Source organism: Branchiostoma floridae, chromosome 9 (assembly GCF_000003815.2).
Source record: "Branchiostoma floridae strain S238N-H82 chromosome 9, Bfl_VNyyK, whole genome shotgun sequence".
NCBI classification, from domain to species: Eukaryota; Metazoa; Chordata; class Leptocardii; order Amphioxiformes; family Branchiostomatidae; genus Branchiostoma; species Branchiostoma floridae.
Window position 1 is genome coordinate 5445501 of NC_049987.1, and position 22260 is coordinate 5467760.

Genomic DNA, 22260 nt, shown 5'->3' on the forward strand with positions numbered 1-22260 from the left:
CGCGATTCGACCTCTGCTTGGAGAGTACTTGATCTATTTGCGCTATTACAGTATGTATTTATTGAAATATATTGGAGTGATATATGGTAGTTTATTGGTGAAACATTACAGATCTGGCGGTGTGGTTTACAAACATGTATTCGCAACTCGTCTGTGAAAAGGAAACAAATGAAAGAGAGACCTTGCAGACAATCCTAGTTACATACCTTGTAGCGGTATTTCGAAAATTGAACGTATTAAAGAATCATGGTACGCAGTTCTAACTCAGTACAAGTAAGAATGTGGCTTTATTGCATTAGGAAATATAACGTTCGACTCCAAATAACTAGCAGACTATTGAAAGAAAAGGGTCGACGAAAAATCGTTAATCAACAGATAATTGGTGTGAACTATTCATCCCTGTCCCTCGCGTGCCACTAGACCAGTACGTGGTAATTGGTACTTTGCATGTGAAGGGATCGTGTCCTCGCTAGAAATCTACTGGTTGTGTTTTAGTAACGAGCCCCCCCCCCCTCATTTTGGATGCAGCTTCCATATAGCTGTCATAGAGTATCATCCTACTACATGTAGTACTAGTAGTTGGGCTGAGGCTCCCTTGCTATCCTTGTCTGTGTGACTGAAGGGAGGATATGGGAGCACCAGTACTCTAATCAGGATGATACTCAGGCTAACTTCAATTGTCTATACAAACATGTACATGTATGTATGAGACACTTGAGACTTGCTAATAAGAGAAAGCAGTATTGTGTGTGCCATTTTTCAAGACGTTGGTTTGCTCCTGCCAGGGTTTGCAGCCTAGACCTACCAAGTGCAAGGCAACAACACTCCATGTACCCTATCAGGCCATTGCGCCGTTTGACCATGACACTTTAGGTTTGATTAAAGCCTGTGCTGACAGGCTAGGACAGGATTGTGAAATCTGACCCTGGTTGTGTTTTAGTTTCATTTCCCTGCCTGTGGGCAGACTGGGTTCAACACTGATAACAGGGGAAGGGTCAGTAGCCAGGCTAATGAGTTGGAGTCTTGGAGATATTATATTCAAGTACACTTAGGTCACTTTTAAGGCGCATGTTTTGACTACTGTTCCCATAGTCTACAGATGTAAATATATAATCAATTCTGTATGTAGTATGCAATGTATTTTGCAATGTTACGCTGAGATGGGTAACCCTAGGCAAAAACGATTAAAAAACTTTTCGACATGAAATAATTAAGAAACCAATTCCATATTTAAGGAAAATTGTTACTCACATACCTGTACAATCTTGTGCAAGTGCAAGTTCGTTCAATTACAAATTATCACTCCAACACCCAAGACTTGCATGGTGTTCCCTCTTTCAGCCACCCAGTCATCTGAAAACTGTGATATAAATGTGTGCTGTTTTGTCAACAATTATTTCCTTTTCTTCAGGCTGGTCATTAACACTAATTCACCTTTATTCGTTGGGTAGCCTATATCCGTTGCTTTTAAATGCAGGGTACATAGGCACATCAAGTCGACAGGTGATAGTTTTAAACTGCAATATCCTGAAAATATTGCAATTTGAAATTAACGTCCGTCGAAGTGATATCCCCAAATACCCTGTTTTTAAAAACAACGGATATAGGTAACTCAACGAATAAAGGTGAACTGGCGTTACATGTACTTTTCTTCATCCAAGAAGCAATTGATAATTGTGATCATATATATTTCTTGTAACCCTCTTTATTTTCTCCCCATAGTGCAAGGCAGGATGTGATTCCTGGACAAACACATCTCTAGCAGACTGCACAAGAGCATGTGTAAGTGCAAATTACATGAATTCGTACAAAGATTTTAGGTTTAAATTCATTAACGTTCAAATTAGATACCATAATGATTGCTATTTCAACAGTTTCTGATATGTCATAGTTAAATTTTTACACGAGTTTAACTTCTAAATTTTGTACAAGGAAAATTACCAGTACCTACTTGTACATCCAAGCACCGTGATACATTTTTAATTCAATATTTATGCACTATTTGACAGTTAGAGTAACCATCTCCCAGTGTCATTGTTCTCACATAATTAGAGCCATTATTGCTTCTAAGCCATTATTGCTTTTTTCTCTAGAATGAAAGTTTTACAGCCAACTCCACAGTGAAAGTAGCACCTTGTTCTACCGGATGCACATTTGCACAAGATGTCTATGTTGAAAGAATAAAAGGTAAGAGTAACTTCAATCTGTGGTAAGTGGTCAGCAAGCTTGTTGTGTCTTTACCCTGGTAACTAGAATGTTATTTACTTATAACTTGAATGTTTGAGTTGACATAAGGAAGTGAAGATGCTAGCACAGAGGTGTCAGCTAACAAGTACAAGTCAGAGGCTGTTACAGTGTGCATTTGCCCACCAGTGTCACAATGCTGCACTTTTATTGCAAGTCTCTAGGGGTCATCAACAAATGAAGACAGGTACCCTCTCAGGGGACCAATTAATCTAGTCTAAGGCCCAATCTACACACAGTTTTTATCGATATCTGTGGAGATGTCGGGAGGGATCTAGAACGTAGGGGTCCGGACACCCATGGCGCTTGCAGTCATAAACATATAGCGCGATTTTCCAAATGGCGTTATATGCTAATGAGCCTTCCCAAAGTCGGGAAGCATCTACATGCGCGCGAAGCTGTCGGGGACCCCTGCTAAGCTATCGGTAAGGTGTCTTATGAATGGTCCGGACCTTTCGGGAGAAATTTTCCCGATATCGTAATGGCTATATAGTAGTTATAGTATCTAGACGATGAAAAAAGCTGTCGGCGAGAGGTTGTAGGCTCGCCGATATCGGGAAAAACTGTGTGTAGATCGTGCCTATGTGGACAGGTGTTCACTATAGACAGGATTCTTAATGTGTTTGTCAAAGGGAAACATTATCTTCCTGTACACTACGTGACCAGCAAAAATTGTCATATTGATCAGGTGGAGGTGGTCATGATAGGCTTGACTGTACTGTAATAGAGACCATAATGTAACACATTGAATGAAGACTTCTTGTACATGTATGTCCAAAGCAAAATGCTGCTTGCATTGATATACTCTAACTTCTCCAGTTCTAGTCATAGCTTAAACTGACGAAAGTATAATGATTTTGATACTTGTTAAGCAACGCGCGGTCCGGACAGTGCTTGGATGGGGGACCAACCAAGGACGTCCGGATTGCTGTAGCCTCACGAAGCTTTCCACGAAATCGTCTTCCGGGAGGGACGTAAAACGGGGTCCCGTGCTCGAGGAGGTGCCTCGACCACATTAAACAGCCTCATTACCCTCACTTTGGGTACCTATTGGCTGCAAAATACACCCGATATTATATTATTATTATTATTATTATAGAATTACAATGTGTGTGAAAATGTTTAATAGTGGGTCTCACTGTATTTTTTAATTTTTTATTCCAGCTGACCTGAACTCCCCCTCCCCACCCCACACCCCCAGCAGTGCCCTCGTGTCCCATGACTCCGTAGTGTTACGGTGGGAGGAGGCGAACAGCAGCCTCGTTACCTACCTGGTGCAGTGGAGATTTAACAATGGCAATTCAGACTGGAGATTTTACCTACCGTCACAAGTAAGAATCCAATCCTTCATACGCCAAAAATAGTTACTCAAGCAACTGGATATGGTTTTGAAACGGTCAGACGTTTCGGATAGAATCCACTATCCTTCGTCAGTGACACTGAAGAGATCTGGAAGAAACAGGTCTTTTATACTCTAAATATGAATGAAGACAATTTCAGATGTCCAATATGAAAGGTTGTAAGACAATTCTTACTGAAGACATTTTGGATTCCAAAGAAAACAAAGCTAAGCCAAAGTCTAGCTGAAGACAATTTGGATTTCAAAGGATATCAAGGCTAAGACACAGTTATAGTATAGTTAGAGTCATAGTTAGAGTATAAAAGACCTGTTTCTTCCAGATCTCTTCAGTGTCACTGACGAAGGATAGTGGATTCTATCCGAAACGTCTGACCGTTTCAAAACCATATCCAGTTGCTTGAGTAACTATTTTTGGCGTATCTTATTACCTGGATGTCTAACCTACATTGACAATCCTTCATATATTTTGGTAATAGAAATGTTACAGAATCTTGTGAACAGACCTGCATGTATAATAGCCAAGTCTACCGTTACATTGCTAATTTTACACATTGCCAACTTGAATGGCATTGTTGAGTATGCATAAATTCATTCACCTTGTTGTATCATTGCAGCCAGTATGTGCCCAATCTGAGTACTGAGACTGTTTTGCGTGCTCGAGTCACCTCCTCGAACATGTGACCCTCATTTTACGTCCCTTCCAAAAGACAAATGCAATGTTTTATTTCAGTTATCATTTTGTGTTACAGGTCTTTGACAAACAGATGTATCCATAAACAGGGTTCTCCCCAGAATTTTTTAGTATAGTGGAGGGGCTAGCAAAAATAATCCGAAGCAATGCGCTGCGGTTTCATGAAAATGGGTTCATTTTGCAATGACAGAGGGTGTCAAATACCACAAGTATAATATACTAGTATTGTAGTGATTCCTTTGTTGTGAAATGGCAAAATGACCATTGTTTTGATCATCGCCCATTCACAAGTTTTTGAAGACAATGTCAACTGGAAAAGTGATGCCACTTGGCACAAATATTTGTGAATTTTCATTAATTTTTGCAAAACTTACCGAGAAACGCAGACAATGCCAACTGGAAAAGTGATGCCACTTGGCACAAAAATTTGTGAATTTTCATTAATTTTAGCAAAACTTACCAAGAAACACACTAAATTTCAAAAATAGTATAGTGGAGCTGGACTAGGAGTATAGCCTCCGTTATTCCATCCTCTGGGGAGGACTCTGCATAAACTTGAAAAAGTTGTCTAGTCCTTTCATTAACATTGTGGAGCATAGATAACTATGACATGTTGAGTGATCTTTTTATCCTTCCCCAGCCCCTTCAGGACCCCAACATTACAGTGTCAGGTCTCCACGCCTACACAGCTTACAGGTTCCGAGTCCTGTGGCTCATCACCTCCGAGGAGTTCATTGCATCTCCGCAGAGCGATGTCATACAGACCCTGCCTTTTGGAGGTAAACTAATGATGATAACTTTCAGTGGAGAGCAGTTACCACTAATAGAAATCTGCATAGGCCATAATGTAAAAGTTAGCAAGTTCAGGGTGTCATAATCTCATCCGTGAACATTCCAGGTCATGAGAACTCACCCCAAACAGCAGCCCGCTATCTCAAGTGGCCAAAAGTGTAATATTTAAACTTTCTGGCCAGTGGAAGGTCCCGAATTTTTCGTGTTTGCCGCCATCTTGGCATCACGTGACCTCAAGTTAGGGACTGACCACTTCAAATAAGGGGTCAGGTCAGGCTAAAAAAATCAACCAAAACCTTGTTTTTTTGCCTAATCTGAACGTCTGCACCCTACACTGTCTCACCAATATGAAATTTTCTAACATTTTCCTGCTAAAAGTCGAAATTAGGCTAAAATACTGCATGGACTCGTTTTGGGCCTTCTGCGCCTGCGTCAATTAGGGTCATTGCCCTGGATACTTATACATCCCCTTCCTGTAGATAGAGCTTAGCTATGAATAGGCATTGTTAAGTGTTTTATGGAGGCCTATTTTCTCTCCAATTACTAGGCAAATGACTGAATCTGAAACATTCATAAAAGCTGTACATAGAACTTCAGTACTTTGTCATAAGTATGGCTTTCAAAAAGCACTTTGCAATTAAACATAGTTATTGAGAAGACAATTGATAGACACATTTGATATAAGTTTGCCAAGGAAAGAATTTTTGTGCATTGACTTTGATTTTATAGAGGGGTGATTCATCTCTTTTCCAGTCCCCTCCAGTCCACCAATCATCACCCAGCTCACCAGCCCGACCACGCGCTCCGTTTACGTCGCCTGGAACCCGCCGCAGTTCCCTAACCGCCCGCTCCTCGTCTACAACCTCGTCCTGACCAACCTGGACCAGACCTCGGAGGTTCCCGTCTTCAAGGACGTGCCGGCGAGCCAGCTGTACTTCCAGTTCTCGGTCAGCGTTCGGCCTAACACGACATACAGCGTAGCGGTGCGGGCGCAGAATAGTGATGGACTGGGGCCTGCCGCTGTGGGAAATATAACCACACTGGCTACCAACCCTGGTAATTACATGTATCTCAACCAATGGGAGTTTGTCTGTGAGAGAGAGAGAGAGGAAGAGAGAGAAAGTGTGTGTGTGTGTTTGTGTGTGTGTGTGTGTGTGTGTGTGTGTGTGTGTGTGTGTGTGAAGGGATGGGGCTGCTGCTGTGGATAATATAAAGACACTTACTACAAAGCAATGTTGTTTAGGATGCGCCTATGACTTGCCTATCTATGTGTTTGTGTGTGTGTGTGTGTTTGTGTGTACATTGTATGTGTGTGTGTTTGTGTGTATGTACATTGTATGTGTGTGTGTGTGTGTACATGTATATGCATATATGACTGTGCACACATGTTGTTTAATGTAGAAAGAGAGACTTTTTTTCAAAGTAAAACTTGTTGTATGTCTGCAGAGGATAACTCGCTCTACCCAGTCCTCCTGATGGGAAGTAACCACCACATCCTGAGAGTGGAACTGGACGGGGGAAACGACTACTGGTCCGAAACTGAGGACGACATATTGTTTGAGTCCGCCAACGATAGCGTCAGCATTATAGGTAAACATCATGGTCCATGTTTTGTTCCAGCTCATTTTTAGTCCTTCGTACTGACAATGAGCTAAATGCATATCTTGGGGTGGGGGGTGGGTGAAGCATTTAAGACACCAATGCCGTGTCTGTTGCTACAGTTGTACGTTGGCAAACTCAGTTACAATTGGTCTTTCTACTTTAGCAGGGAGAATTTTATGGGAAAATCATTTTTCTCCTTATAGACATGACAGTAAGTTTTCGTAAATGGATATACAGGAGGTCATCAGATTGTCCCTCAGGAAGCATTAGAATTCCCCATTTTAACATAAAATTCACTAAAACTCTATACCGCGGAAGGGGGAAAACCTCACACCTTCCACACCATTGCTCTGCTCCATTGCAAAGTTCCCTCTGATAATGGTATCCTGATTTTTTCCTAAAAAAAAAACCTGCATTGTGTACTACTTATATAATACAGAGCTTTAACCTGATTATAGATAGTCAAGTCAAGTGAAGTTTATTGCACAACGATTGTAACAGGTACAATGTATGGCAAATTACGTATAACTAACAACTACAAACTACTTACATCAGTATACTAGTCTAACATGATAGAAAATATGGCGGCATAGTGTATTTCACATTTTTAAAGCACTACTTCTCTTTTGCATAGCATTATATATATATTGGCCTAGGTGGACATTATATCCAACAATGCCTGTTTCACCTGTGCCAGGTGTGGCCTTCCATGTGAGAAGACAACAGGTGTACTACAGCGACACGGCAGGTACAGTGGGGCGTGTCTCCATGGTGAACTCCAGTGACACAGACGTCATCCTGACAGGTGTCCATCAACTGTCATACCTGTCTGTGGACTGGTTACATGACAGGCTGTACTATGTGTCAGGTAAGATTTACGAATACTGTAAAATCAGTTATTTCTGAGGGAACTTAATTTTGCTTTAGAAGTGGGAGGGAGGCTTTCACTGCATGTTAAGGTCGCACTTCAAAACAATTCTGCATTACAACAGTATCAAAATACTGGAAAGGCATATTCACAGTGTCATGAATTTGCAATAGGTTACATTGAAACATGTTCTTTTGTACACAACTGTAGAGATAGTACCTTCCCATCATTTCAGTGCTCTGTCTGTCACCTTTCTCAGGGCAATACTGCAGCTGACCAGTTCTAGTTTGCACTGCAGTTAGATGTTGATTGCTTCAGGGTGAAGAATGTGTTGTGAAGAATGCAGTGTACTGATACTAAATTGTAGTTGTAACGGTGATGGTATTTGTATATGTATCTATCATCAGGCAGAGACATGATGAGATGTTCCCTGGATGGAAGCCGACAGGAGGTGGTGCTGCAGTACCTCTCTCAATCACCAGGGGAGCTGCTGGTCAACCCCTATCATGGGTGGGTATCACCATAGCATGTAATACTATGTTTCTAAGATTCTAAGGCATCCAAGATTATATTTCTTGAAGCAACTGGATATATTTTCAAAATCTTATGGATATGTTTCTTCAGATTTTATTACTTATTTTGGAACATGCCTTCGTGTAATCTGTATTTTCTTTGTTACCTGACCCTTACCCTCTTCCTCATAACCTCAATGAAAAGTGGTCTGTAGGAGGATTTGAGCAAGAAAATTGAAAAAGCAGTGATAACATTGCATTGATAACATTGTCGGCACCTGTGTACTTTTAGGTTCCTGTACTGGACCCAGGCCGGTGTGGGAGGGGGGCTGTACAGAATGGACCTCGCACATGTTGGCATCAACGCCACCAACACCACCCAGCTCATCGCAGAGCAAGACCACCTCCAAGCCGTCACCATCAGCTACTCCTCCCTCCGTCTCTTCTTCCCGGACAAACAGATGAACGTCATGCTCTCTACCTTCATCGATGGCAGCGACCGCGAAGACTTCCACGCCAACACCGTGAGCCCTCAGCTCGCCGACGTCAAGAGCCTGACGCATTTCGAGGAGAGCTTCTTCTGGACTCGCGGGAACGACCAGGTTTATAGAGAAGAGCTGAACCCGAATACGGGACAGTTCTTTCACAACCAGTTCACCTTCAACTTTGAGTTCTTTGCAGAGCCTTTTGTAGGTCTGGAGATGTACCATCCATCGATGCAACCCATACCAGTTCCAGCCAACCCTCCGCAAAAGTTTACAGTGCTGTTTGGAGATGAGTCTGTTTTTCTGAGCTGGTCTGAACCAGAACAACTCGGCACATTTGGTGAGTGCTGCACCTTCGCCTGACACTGCTTCTTAAAAACATAGAGATTGAAGTGTAAGGATGGTTTCAGTTTGCTTTTTTAATCATCAAGCTTCTATAGAGGATTAGCACCCTTTTTAGATTTGTGTTTTGCACTATATTTAAATTTGTAATGGTTTAATTTGTGATTTAGGCAATAGGGAAAAGGTTAAGCTGTGAAATGAAGTCTTTTTGACCTGACGCCACAATCCAATTGTAGAATTTTTTTACCACCAAACTGCTTTTAAAGAACCAATATAATTGGTGCCAAATCAAAAGTTTCACATTTTAAGTAGACTTTACTTAATCCAAATCTACTGTTCAATGCTATGGTCATCATGTTCAGCCTTGTTTAACTACATTGTTGTTTCTGTGTAAGTACCTACTGGTTGTGTAAAAAGAATTCTCCTATATCCTATATTCTACCAACCTGATGAAACTATTCTCAGATTGTTGTTTTCGTTGCTTCTTTGTCCTCATTTGTAGGAAAGCATGATATGGTTTGAAACATAACAACATATTCTCTTTCTAGGTAAGGGAGCCTGGGCAGACTGGCTGTATGAACTTGAAGTTCAGAACCTGGACAACCAGGATGAAAACTCCACCAGAGTATCTGACATCACAGCACACAACTACACACTACAGGGGCTGGAGAAGGGAACACAGTACAGCTTCTCTGTCAGGGCTTACTCACAGGGAGGCCAGGGGCCATGGAGCAGCACCTTTGTGGGGAAAGTGTACTCACATGGTACGTTTGTCACTCTAAACTAGTTTTGAATGTGTTTGATTAGTATTTTGTATTATTGGAATTGCAGTTACATTGGATGGTATCAGTACTACGATCTATGTGGTAAATGCTGTGGATAGTACAGTCAGTACCAAGGACAGTGTATTTAATACCAATGACCAGTGTACATGTACGGATGGTGTATGTCAGTACCAAGGACAATGTAGCTAGTACTATGGGCAATATGTTGTTCAGTTCCATGGACAGCGTGTTCAGCACCAAGGACAGAGTAAATCTTCTTTCTTGCCTAGGCAATGTTCATTTGTCAATTTGCCTTTCAGTTACTTACAGTTTTTGCATGCAAAAGCACACTGTTTGAAATCATTGTGTTTGTCTGCCTGTAGTATCCACTGCCCCAAGTCTGATGCTGGTCACCCCTGAGGGAGTGGTACGGTCCAACATCGATGGTTCATCCGTCCAGACTGTTCAGCCCAACATCACAGATGCTGCAGGTAAGTGTCCGCAAAATCTTCCCAATGAAAAGCATTATAAACTTGCTTTTAACCACACAGTAAACTTTTTGATACCAGTTAAAAGGTCATGCTTCTGTCTATGTGTCTATGCTGTATTTTAAGTTTGCCATAATTGTACAGGTATAGTATCTTAGAATCATACCAGATTCTCCTAACTTTCAAACCCTCTCTCATTTTCAAGTGTTTTTTTTTTTAACATAGGCAGTATTCCTTCTTATGATTTCAATATGCAGTTATGGCAACACATTACATTTTTGTTTTCATGTCTCTGACAGATCTTGCTTGGATGGACACCAACCTGTACTATGTCACCAGTGGGGGTGATGTTGCTTATTGGAACATCTCGGGAGAAGTCCAGGAAGTGTCTCCCCTCCCCTGGGTGACCAGTGCGCGTGCAGTTGCTGTAGACTGGATCGGCAGGAAGCTGTACTGGGCAAACTCTGCACAGCACAGGGTATGTTATGGGAAATCATTTGCAGTTGCCAGTTAATTGGTTTCCAAAAAAGAAACACCGTCATCATGGTAGATCTAGGAAATCTTGGTTGGAGTGTCTCAGGAAGGGCTTAAAAGTGTGAGCCAGCTGGACAGAACTAAAGCAAAGTTTGAAGATGAGCCAACTGCTGTCCACCCCTGTATCAGGGACTCCTGCAGCAGTATAATCAAATATGGATACTATTGCTACCACTTCCATTGTGTCAAGATACCACTCTATGTTCAGAGATTTATTAGCCTTAAATCATTTAAACTGTATCTTTGTTCTATCTTATCTGAGCTCATTGAATCCTGCATACAAGTGAGAACTCTTGAATAGACAAAGGGACAAACAAACTAGCCTCTGTGAATAACTTAATACGTTGTTCCTCTGTTCAGATCTACAGGTCCCAGCTGAACGGAGACTCCGTGGAACAAGTGATGAGTGCCTCTGTACAGGACCTGGAGATCGACTCCCTCTCAGGTCACCTGTTCTGGACGTCCGCGCACAGCGTAGAACGTGCCCGTCTGAACGGACAGGACAGGACCACATACTGGAGGGTGGAGAACTTCTCAGGCAGGCAGCTGGCTGGGATCACACTGGACACCCGTGGCGAGATGATGTACTGGCTAGTTAGTGGGCTGGACATGCTGGATCTGTACCAGGCTAGCAGCACTGCTGATGGGTGAGTTAATGAGTTAGCTAGTTAACTAGACTAGACATGCTGGATTTGTACCAAGCTAGCAACACTGCTGATGGGTAAGTTAATGAATTAACTAGTTTACTGAGTGAGTTAATGAGTTAGCTTGTTAGTGGGCTGGACATGCTGGACTTGTACCAGGCTAGCAGCACTGTAGAGGGGTGAGTAAATGAGTAAGCTAGTTAATTGTTGATTAAATGGGTTAGCTAGCTAGTGGACTGGACAAGTTGGACTTGTACCAGGCTAGTAGCACTGCTGATTGATGGGTTTATGCATTAGCTATCTAAATGGGTGAGTAAATATATTAAGTGCTAGAAGCACTGCCTTGTACCAGGCTAGAAGCACTGCTGATGTGTAAGTTAATGAATTAACTAGTTAGTGGAGCAGCACTGCTGATGGGTGAGTTATTGAGTTAGCTAGTTAAAGGGTAAGTTAATAAGTTAGCGAGTTAGTGGGCTGGACATGCATGACTTGTGTCGGGCTAGCAGCACTGCTGGGGGGTGACTTAATGAGTTAGCTAATTAAAAGGGTGACTTAATGAGTTAGCTAGTTAACTAGGCTAGACATGCTGGATTTGTACCAAGCTAGCAACACTGCTGATGGGTAAGTTAATTAATTAACTAGTTTACTGACTGAGTTAATGAGTTACATTTGTAGCTATTTAGTGGGCTGGACATGGTAGACTTGTACCAGGTAGTATTTGTTAGTTTTTTTAACAGTTTTCAAAATCATTGGCATCTCAAGTTATGCTTTATTTTAGTATTTTATGATGTAGTTAAAGTTGAGATTTCTTATCAAAGATTACTTAGTTTCTACATGATTGTACACAACTGTATGTTCTTAGATTGATCAACTCATTACTAATGTGTACCTTCTTTTATTCTGTGCAGAAATGTGGTATCCAGCACAGTGCAGTCACTGGTATCAGTCAATTCTTACACTGTGTGAGTATCATGCTAAGTTGTCCAGGTCTTGTATCAATACCAGATACTTGCCTGCTGTACATGTAGTTCTGCTACAATATTGTTCTATCATGTATAGAACTATCACTTCTGTCCACGGAAATTTTGACACTTAAAAGACATGGGTTATATGTTAAGAAGCTTGTGACTGTAAAATGCATTTATGTTCGCAGGGATTTACTTTAATTTGCGGTAGTGGGAGGGTTCACGTTGGTTTTAAGTTTGCGGTAGTGCCATAGACTGAAGTCTCACACTTTAATGGAAAAATTTTCACTGTGAACATAAAACAACCACGAACATTTCTGCTACATATCAGCTAATTTCTGTTACAACAGGAATCACATTCTTCACTTCTACAATGGCAAACTCTTCTGGCTGGACTCTGACACGAAAATCGCTGTCCGAGACGTCAACAGTTCTGATGTTGCGACCGTCCCCATGGCAACAAACAAACTTACCACATTCACTGTGGTCCAACCTTCCCTACAGCCCCTACCAGGTCTGTGACATTTTTGGTAATAAATAGTGTAACATTATGTCTTGTTGACAGAGAGTAAAGAACAGATTTTAAAGATTAAGTCATGTGTTTACAAAACGATATATATGTCCATCCATCGTACAGTATTAATTTCTTTTTCAAGCAAAGACCCTGAAATGAAATTTGCCTTCAGTTATCCATAAGTGCATGTACATGTAAGTGATAAAGCCTTACTAGGATTTTAAGTTGGAGAACTCTTTCTGTTCGGCTATCGCAAGAGAGTAAAGACAATGTGCAAAATTTGGATGCAGCAATGGTGAAAATTATGATAGTTTTTATCCTTCATACAAACATCTTAGTGTTACTATGACTTATCATAGAGACAAAACCGATGATAGTTTTTATCCTTCATACCAACATCTTAGTATTACTCTGACTTACTATAGAGACAAAACTGATCCTAAATTCAAATCGAATACTTCCTATTCAACAGTGGGGTACAACTCCACCCCCAGCGTTGTCCCAGAGGCCGTTCACCCCTTGGAGATCACAGTGGCGGGCTCGTGGGATGGCTTCAACATCACCTGGGCTGCCGCTCGGGGCGTGGAGTACGGAACAACACTCTACGACGTCACGCTGCATTATGGGAACAGGCAGTATGCAAGGGTACGTCAAACAGCAATGTTGGTGCTTAGAGTTGTGCTAAGGCCTTACAAATATACTGTAAATGCATTTAAGTTTGCGGGGATTTAATTTCGCGGTAGCGGAAAAAATGACTTTTGGAGGTGGATTTAAGTTTGCGGTAACACCATCAACTGCAGTCTAATACCTTAATGGAAAATGTTCGCGGTGGATTTAAGTTTGCGGTGAAGTGGTCGCCGCGAAAACCGCAAATATTAATCCACCGCGAACATTTCTGCATTCACAGTAATTCCTTTGTTTCTGGACGTCCTTATGCAAAATTTACTCCCCGAAACAGTCTGTACCAAATGGTTTTTTTGTTGATATTCCAATCTGATATCATGACTTTTTTTTTAATCTGTCAAGAACTTTGATCCTTTTTTTTGATCCAAGAAATCAAATTGAGATTTCATTTTCCTATACTTTGACATGTGTGTTTGTCGTACAGGTATAGTAAATACTTCAGTGCAATTACTGGAAAGTTCCAGATAAGTTTAATGGTATGATAAATTTGAAGCAAAAGTTAGTTGTACTTTCTTTGATAAGTTTCTACTTCTAGTATGTTTACACCCATGTGTAACTACAGTTGTTGTTTCGTGGTTGCTAGGTTACAAGCGACACCCATTACACCATCGGAGATGCCCCACCCTACACACCTCTGGTCCTGACCGTGTTACCTTTCACCTACTGGGGGTCAGCAGGTCAGGTCACAGTTCATCTCAGGTCACCAGAGTCAGGTGAGGACTGGTCCATTCTGCAGATTTTGAGGGAGAGACATAATAGACAGACACTTGGCTAAAAGAAAGAGAATTATGAAAGAAAATCAAAGACAATCATATGTTGAATAGATTTTAGATAAAAATGGATTCAAAATCAAGATATTACATTAAAAGATATATTTACATTTATATTTCATGCAATGAAAAATCCTATGGTCACAGACAATCTTTAAAAAACATGCTATCATTCAAAATTGGAAAAAATTGAAACAATAACAATATTTGTAATTTTTTGTCATTATTTACAGTGCCATCAGTTCCTGTCAGACCCAGGGTTTTCATCTCTGAGAACTCCGACCCCCTCTCAACACAAACCACGTACACTGCACAGTTCCGCTGGTCACCCCCTCAGCAGGAAAATGGACTCATCCAGGGATACAACGTCTTCTATCAGAATGCCTCCACCCAGAATGCATCAGCCGGGTATTCTGTTGCTATGACAACTGTATCCAACAGCACTTTTCAGTTTACTCTGGAGAACCTAGAGTCTGGGACAACTTACTCTTTTCAGGTACGATTCAACAAATTTACCTTACCATCACTTCTGACTGTAACGCTGGTTCACCTTTATCCGAGGGTAACCTATATTCGTTGTTTGTAAGAACGTAAAAAACGTATTTAGGTATATGAAGTCAACGGACGGTGGTTTCAAATCGGAACATTTTGAAAATATGGCAAACTTGAAACCACAGTCCACAGATTTAATACTCATAAATGTGCTGTTTTTAAAGACAACGAATAAAGGTCACCCCACGGATAAAGGTGAACTAGCGTTAAATGTTGACAATACCAAAACCTGTTTATATTGATCAGTCACTGGATTGGTTACAGTAGACAGGTGGCCACTGTGGACAGGGTTCTTAATGTTTGGATCGAAGGGGAAAATAATCTTATGGACAACTAAAGAGTTCCTTTTGCCAAGGTGGTCACTGAAGTACTAACTTGCCTGTGCATTTTTGATAAGACATTACCATTTTGAATTTAATCAGCTCCTTTGTGTTAAGTTACATACTTGAAATGAGCACTCAGACTAAACGCTAGTTGAATGAGCAAGTTTTGCAGACAGACATAACTCGACACATCAGAGATGTTGGCCTATCTTTTTACTTCAAATTATCTGTAGCATTACCTTTGAGCACATCAATCCTGTGCATTAGAATTATTGTAATTCCTGTGTGCTCAGGGTCAAGAATGTTGATATCATCCCTTGTATTTTGCTTGGGAGGCTCCAAACATCTTTAAGAAGTTTGTTTTCTCCTTGTTCCTTCCAGGTGGAAGCCTTCACCTCGGCTGGCGTTGGGCCCAGAACTGAGGCTGTCAACGCCACCACTCAAGGTCAGGGTCACCTTGGAGTAGAGTCAAAGACACGGATGAATTTCTTGGCTTAAAGCCTAACAGCAAAAGTTTTTCTACTTTAGAAGATATCCCACATTGTGCTATCTTTCTTTTCAGTTGACCTCTGTCAAACCATAACAAGTCTTTTTGGTTAGCGAGTAGTGCAATGTGGCTTCTCTATGCCTCACATATGTACAGTGTAGCCATGCATTGAGGTCGCCCCAACTGCTCTTGATAGGAGTGTTTCATTCTTTTATCCTAGAGTTAGCCCAAATTTCATAAAGGACTCTGAAAAAATCAGCTCATTTTGTCATGTTTTGTTAGTTTCTTACAATGTCAGTAACTTACAATGCACTTACATTTTGGGCTTTGCAACAGGATTGCAGGGCCTTTTTTCCCTGCAAACAATCAAGCCTTTCTGATTTTTTGCCAATGTAAGAAGTATCAATACATGAAATGTTTTCCCTCGTCTCTGCACAGTTGTGACACCACCACCCCAGCTTCTTGTCATTGGTGATTCTGGGCTCTCATTGGCCGACATGGACACCAATCAGGAGACAGGACTGACCCAGGAGGACGTTGACCCCGTCGCCATGGGTTACCTGGGCCAGGAAGATACCATCCTGTTTGTGGATGGGAGAACCAACTGGCTCATGTCTGTACACAGAGATGGGACAAACTTGAAACAGGTTTGGTTCACAGTTTCAACTTGTATTTCATGTCTACTGTCATAACTCCGCCATGTCACATATACATGACCCATCCCTGAAAAAATGTTTCTAGAGATCCCTGATACAACATTTCCGATTGTGATGCACTGTTTCCACTTAAATCCTTGCAAAAATGAATAACAGTATTTGTGGGCAGAAAAATATAGGGCTGAATATCAGTCCATTTATAAAAACATAACTGTTTCCACATTTGTAACACTTTTTTTATCATCTACCCTTTGGGGATTTTTTTCCTTTGTCCAGCTTGCCCAGCTGGACTCTGCTCCCACGACCCTGGCAGTGGACTGGGTGGGGAGGGGGGTGTACTGGCTGGAGGGAGGGGGGATGTACCGTTACAGACTCGAGTCGGAGGACCCCACCCCCGCCCTGCTGGCATCTGGGCTGGGCCAGACTGGAGAGTTAGTGATTGATCCCCTGCAGAGGTGAGTCATAGCCATGGTAACTGTCACCATAGCAACAGGTGATGATGGTTACTTTGAATTGGAAAGTCATGTTCCAAATTTCAAGGTCATCATGTTGAGGATACTACAAAGTCGTTACTGAACATAAAAATAATAAATTTTTCTTTAAATCCTTTGAAAAGAGCTGTCATCAAAATACCTTTTGAACTTCTTGTGGGGTAAAGGATTTCTCTAACGTTGCATTGTATATCCTATCTTTTTTACTTCTTTTCCAAACAGTTTTTTAATCTTCTCTTTCATGAAAGCAAACTTTTCTGGACAGCAACAGTCGACAACAGAACCAACATCTGGACTTCAGACTTAGAGGGGACCAATCCAACTCCACTATTCCCCAGCTCACCTCAGCGCAACAAGAGGGAAGCCAACACCCCCTCTCCTGCCCCAGTGGCATCACCCACTTGTACCTGCCCACAGGACATCACTGTAGGGTCAGGCCTGTCCATTGATGGGGTAGGGGATGGCAGGCCTGAGGTGTACTTCTGTGAGGAGACAGTCATCTGGGCAGCAGATACCCAGGGGTGCACCTGTCGGGTTGTGTACAATGGGACAGGTGAAGCTGACACAGGTAAGTACTGTTGAATTGTTTTATTTGATAAAACTGTCAGAGAAGTCAGAGAGAAGATTAAGTTGCCAGATACTGACAGTTATAAGGACAGACAGTACTGTAAATGCAGAAATGTTCGCGGTGGATTAATGTTCGCGGTTTTCGCGGCGACCACTTTACCGCGAACTTAAATCCGCCGCGAACATTTTTCTATTAAGGTATTAGACTGCAGTCGATGGTGTTACCGCGAAATTAAATCCACCGCGAAAAGTCATTTTCCCCGCTACCGCGAAATTAAATCCCCGCGAACTTAAATGTATTGTATCAACTCTGGAAACCTGTATCTGATATACCAAAAAGCAGTTACTGACAAGCAACTGGATATGATTTTGAAAATGGTCAGATGTTTCAACTACATGTAGCATCCACCATTTTTCATCAGTGACATTGAAGTGATCTGGAAGAAACTGTTTATAAGAGTGGAATGCTGGTTATAGGAGTTTCTGTTGATTGTAAACCAGCTAGTGATGGTAATAGCTATAAGACTTAAAGTGGAAGTCTTAAACTACATGTATATTGGATATAGGAGAATTGTTTTTACACAACCAGTAGGTACTTACATTGCTTACATTTCGATGTCTCTCAGACACCTTCATCATAGCTTCTAACTGGAGTTCTGCTTCTCATCGCTGTATGTAGCCGGTGTAGGTGGCGCTTTTGTAGTGAAAAAACAATCCCAAACATGGCTAAGCTTGTATCCCCATCATCCTGGCTCATCACTGAGGTTGCATATTGCAGATGCACACTTTACAAATGTCTACTTTATACCTTCCATCCCTGTAGGGCTCCCCTGTGACTCCCTGACCGTGGACACCACCCGTGTGTACTGGACCAACACTGCCCAGAACAGGCTCTGTAGCCTGGAGAAGGCTTCTGGGCGAGACAAAGTATGTCAAAACAACCCAGGGGCCAACTCTGTGCTGTCCTACAGTCCTAGTCTACAGCCATATCCTGGTGAGCTCTCTTACTTCACTTATTTCGAACCATCTTCACACACAATCCCTTTGTAGTAGTAGGAGCAGTCTGTCCACAAAGGTTCTTGGCAGCCCAGAAACTCCTGTTTTGTATAGTATTCCATGTAGCTTCCGTCCTTTAGCCTATAGACCAGGGTCTCTTTTCAGCACATGTGTCTGAGGAGCTGTCTTCCAGGCCTCCTTTATCTGTGTGCTGGAGCTGTGTGTGCAGCACCAGCTCCTTCACAGAAATGTTTACACCTAGAGCTATGTGCCTGAATGTAGTAACATCAGATACAGTTACAGGTGCAGGTACAGGCACATATATGGGTAAAAAGGTTCATGTACAGGTCTCGACCTGTCCTGTCCTGTACCTGAACAATTTGAAAAACTATTATGTGGATGTCAATGATGTATATGTCACAGTAGAGATCACGATCCAGTAGAATCGCCGATCCTCCTAGGAGAGATCGTGATCGGAGTTTCTCCTAGGAGAAATCCCGATTGCAATCTGTACTAGTACAATCGCCGATTCTACTAGTATAGATTGCGATCGGGATCTCTCCTAGGAGAAACTCCAATCCAAACTCAAATGATGCTAAGATATAGGAAACAGACTGCGATCAGGATCTGTCCTAGGACAATCGGCAATTCTACTAGTACAGATTGCGATCGGGATCTCTCCTAGGAGAAAGTCTGATCAAAACTCAAATGATGCTAAGATGTAGAAAACAGCAATATTTTTTTTTGTAAACAATGATTTCATTTAGTATTAATGGAAACCTACTAACTCATTACCAACTACACTGAAGCCTACTTGTGTCACTTCTGCAATGTTAACTTCACCGAAGACTACCACACTAGGGCACTTCTGCAACCTAACTCAAGGTACACTATATAGCATCACTTTCATGGTAAATTTCAGGTTTTCTGATAAAGTAATTTCTGATAATGTAATTTCTGATTAAGTAGTGGCAAAAATCTTATAATATGTGAACGACACCAACAGGTGATCAAACAATGTGTCGGTATGCAAATTTCACGGCTTTGGAGGAACAATAACAACTGTAAAGTAGTCAAACAGGTGTCAAAATATCAAGCAGAGTTTCAAGATATTACTCACAATTTCACACCTATTGAGTATATTTCACAACATGTCATACGTCTGGCATCTGTTCACAACTTTATAACTAAATGAAATCATTAGCATCATTTGAGTTTTTATCGGAGTTTCTCCTAGGAGAGATACTGATTGCAATCTGTACTAGTTAGGGGGGGTCTTTAAATGGGTCAAAAATCGAAATTTTGAAATATGATCACGCCCACTTCAGGGGTGATTTATTGGGTCATTTGACAGACATTGTGCACAAAAATTGGGATCTAGCATGAAATAAACCCCCCACCCCACCCAAAAAACAATTTTGCATTATGTGCAATAGGGTACAGCCATATGGTGATTTAGAGGAATGCTTGCCGTCATATAACTGCCGAACGACGTGTGCTAGGACTACCAAACTTGTTAACTTTTGCTAAAATTTACTTGGCAACAAGTTTAAGAGAATAAATTAAATTTATGATATTTTTTGTTGCCATGGCAACCGGTTGATGACAGGCATATTTTACGAAATTCTCTACTTTCCGCTTGAACGTGCGGTTTAATAATTTTCTTGGTAAACACTTTTGTTTCCTATGGCATTAACATCTTATATAACATAATGTAGCATTCATGATTAAATATTCATAATTTATGCTAATTTGATGACGTAACTGGTCAAAATCCAAGATGGCAGCCCATGTCATAAGCGAAAATGGTAAAATAGGTTATTATCACTCGAATTTTGCCACTACTTTGTAGTTTTTACCAAATACATTCCAATGGTAATTTGTAGTCCGTTCTTATTGTATTTTTGGGTTACATGTCGAAAATAATGTATTGACGATCCAAGATGAGGGTTCTCAAAGGATAGCTAAAAAATAGATTTGACTTCATTTTCTGACAAGGCATTAATATCAATTCGGATGCCATTGACAACAAAAGTCTTACCTACCTTAGCAGACGTATAAGTTAGACACCCATATTTGCTAACTTTTTGTTTGATACCTTTAGGATACCATAATGTAATGGGAAGTGCCGGTTTAGATGGTTATCGCCCATAACATCATCTTAATGGCGTCATAATTACCCCATATTACTTCATAGAAGTAGAGACAGACGGTGTTGTCAAGACACCAGAATTAAAGAAGTGATTAAGACTTATAAATACATAATCCCTGCAAATTTGGTGATCGTAGACCAAGCCGTTCGGATTTAGTGAGGGGAGGGGGCAAAATGTGTGTTTTGTTGTCTTTTCAGTAACACTTTTACATTCTGTATGATATACCCAGTATGAAATCGATGGAAACAAATCCGTTAGGACGCAGTGAGAGCTCAGCGCAATCGCCGTCTAGTGGAAAGGGGGCTTATTAGCAAAGTTGAATTTTTTCTCCCTGAAAAATAACAACGGGGCACTAGGGCATTAGCTACATTACCATTGCAGCAGATTGATAACATACATTTTAAATGAATAGGGAGAGTGACAGTGGTAGAGAAATCAAAGAGTGTACGTAATAATTACTTTCAGTTACAACATAGAAGTAAATCTGAATCACAACTAATGCCAAAAATAGATCTAACTCTAAATTGTTTGATGTCGGTAAGGTATTTCCTCCATCTAAATACTTCCAACTACCTACAAAACTGCAGACAGTATATATATATGTATTATTTATCGTATGTATATTCATCCACTTAATATGTGTATGTTAGAATTTAGTTTATCTACATGTATTCAGACCACATTTATTCATCTCATGTAATTAGTCATTCTTTTCTTGCAATTAGCCCAATGGGCATGAATTTGCAATAAACTTTATTATTATTATATAGGTTGTGATATCTGAGGAAATGGTTTACTGAAAGCAGAAAGAGGCATGGACAGACAGAGAAGGAAAACCCAAAGACAGAATACAATGAGTTGTTTTAAAAAGAAGAGTGAACTCGTATATACGCAGAGGACCCAGAGTAAAGGCAAACCCTGGAGAAACGAACAGAAGGTGGGGGTGACTAGGATATAAGACAAAGTAGAGACCCTGGACTATACATGACAAATTCCAACAAAGCTTGGGCAAGCTGGGCTCTATTACTTTCCTTTCAAATTAGAAATGTACAAACATTTTCCAAGTAAGACCTTTCATCCACTGTTACTAGTACACAACAAGAGTTAGGGCACACAAATGACAGTGAGAGTAGCATAAAAGGCAGTACCGTAACGGCTGGGATGTAATTTATATAATATATTTACATAATTAACTATCTTACTAGCAATTTTATTGCGGATTTGATTGTTCAAAGTAAAAAAAAAACTTTTGATGCAACTAACATGTACACCTTTCCAGGAAAAGTTATATTCAGATTTTGGCTCAATGTGAAATTTGGGTGCAAAAGTGTCGTTTGAGGCTGTTTTGAAAGCAGAAAAAGTGAATTATACACATGTATTGGAAACATAACATTTTACATGGCAACTAGATCTATTGTATACTACCAGGAAAAGGTGTAGGCAATGGCAAAGACTTCAAGATTTTTTAAAAAAATGACCACATGTAATGTGCCATATTTCACAAATGTGCATAGTACAGACACTACTAGTGTCAAATTTGAAATCTATCTTCAAGTTAGCTATTCTTTGAGAAACCTCATCTTGGATCGTCAAACTTAAATGTTTTAAATTGCATTATTTTTGACATATAACCCCAAAATGCAATAAGATCGGACTACAAATATCCCTAGGAATGTATATAGTAAAAACTACAATATAGTGGCAAAATTTGAGTGATAATAACCTATTTTACGATTTCGCATATGACATGGGCTGCCATCTTGGATTTTGACCAAT

The 22260-nt window shown here is 40.8% G+C and overlaps 1 protein-coding gene across 1 annotated transcript in view; it reads left to right on the top strand.

Annotated features, from left to right (window-relative positions):
* LOC118423552 (proto-oncogene tyrosine-protein kinase ROS-like) overlaps positions 1–22260 on the top strand; it is a gene marked incomplete in the record, with an annotated part of 94796 nt that overhangs the window by 37758 nt on the left and 34778 nt on the right. The window contains 23 exon segments of the mRNA XM_035831746.1: positions 1723–1782; positions 2094–2187; positions 3409–3575; positions 4936–5074; positions 5841–6143; positions 6534–6677; positions 7387–7557; positions 7965–8067; positions 8362–8894; positions 9445–9660; positions 10044–10151; positions 10448–10626; positions 11043–11329; positions 12235–12288; positions 12642–12805; positions 13278–13450; positions 14073–14202; positions 14493–14755; positions 15516–15579; positions 16060–16268; positions 16554–16732; positions 17017–17336; positions 18159–18329. Coding sequence (XP_035687639.1) covers positions 1723–1782; positions 2094–2187; positions 3409–3575; positions 4936–5074; positions 5841–6143; positions 6534–6677; positions 7387–7557; positions 7965–8067; positions 8362–8894; positions 9445–9660; positions 10044–10151; positions 10448–10626; positions 11043–11329; positions 12235–12288; positions 12642–12805; positions 13278–13450; positions 14073–14202; positions 14493–14755; positions 15516–15579; positions 16060–16268; positions 16554–16732; positions 17017–17336; positions 18159–18329 — 4231 coding nt within the window.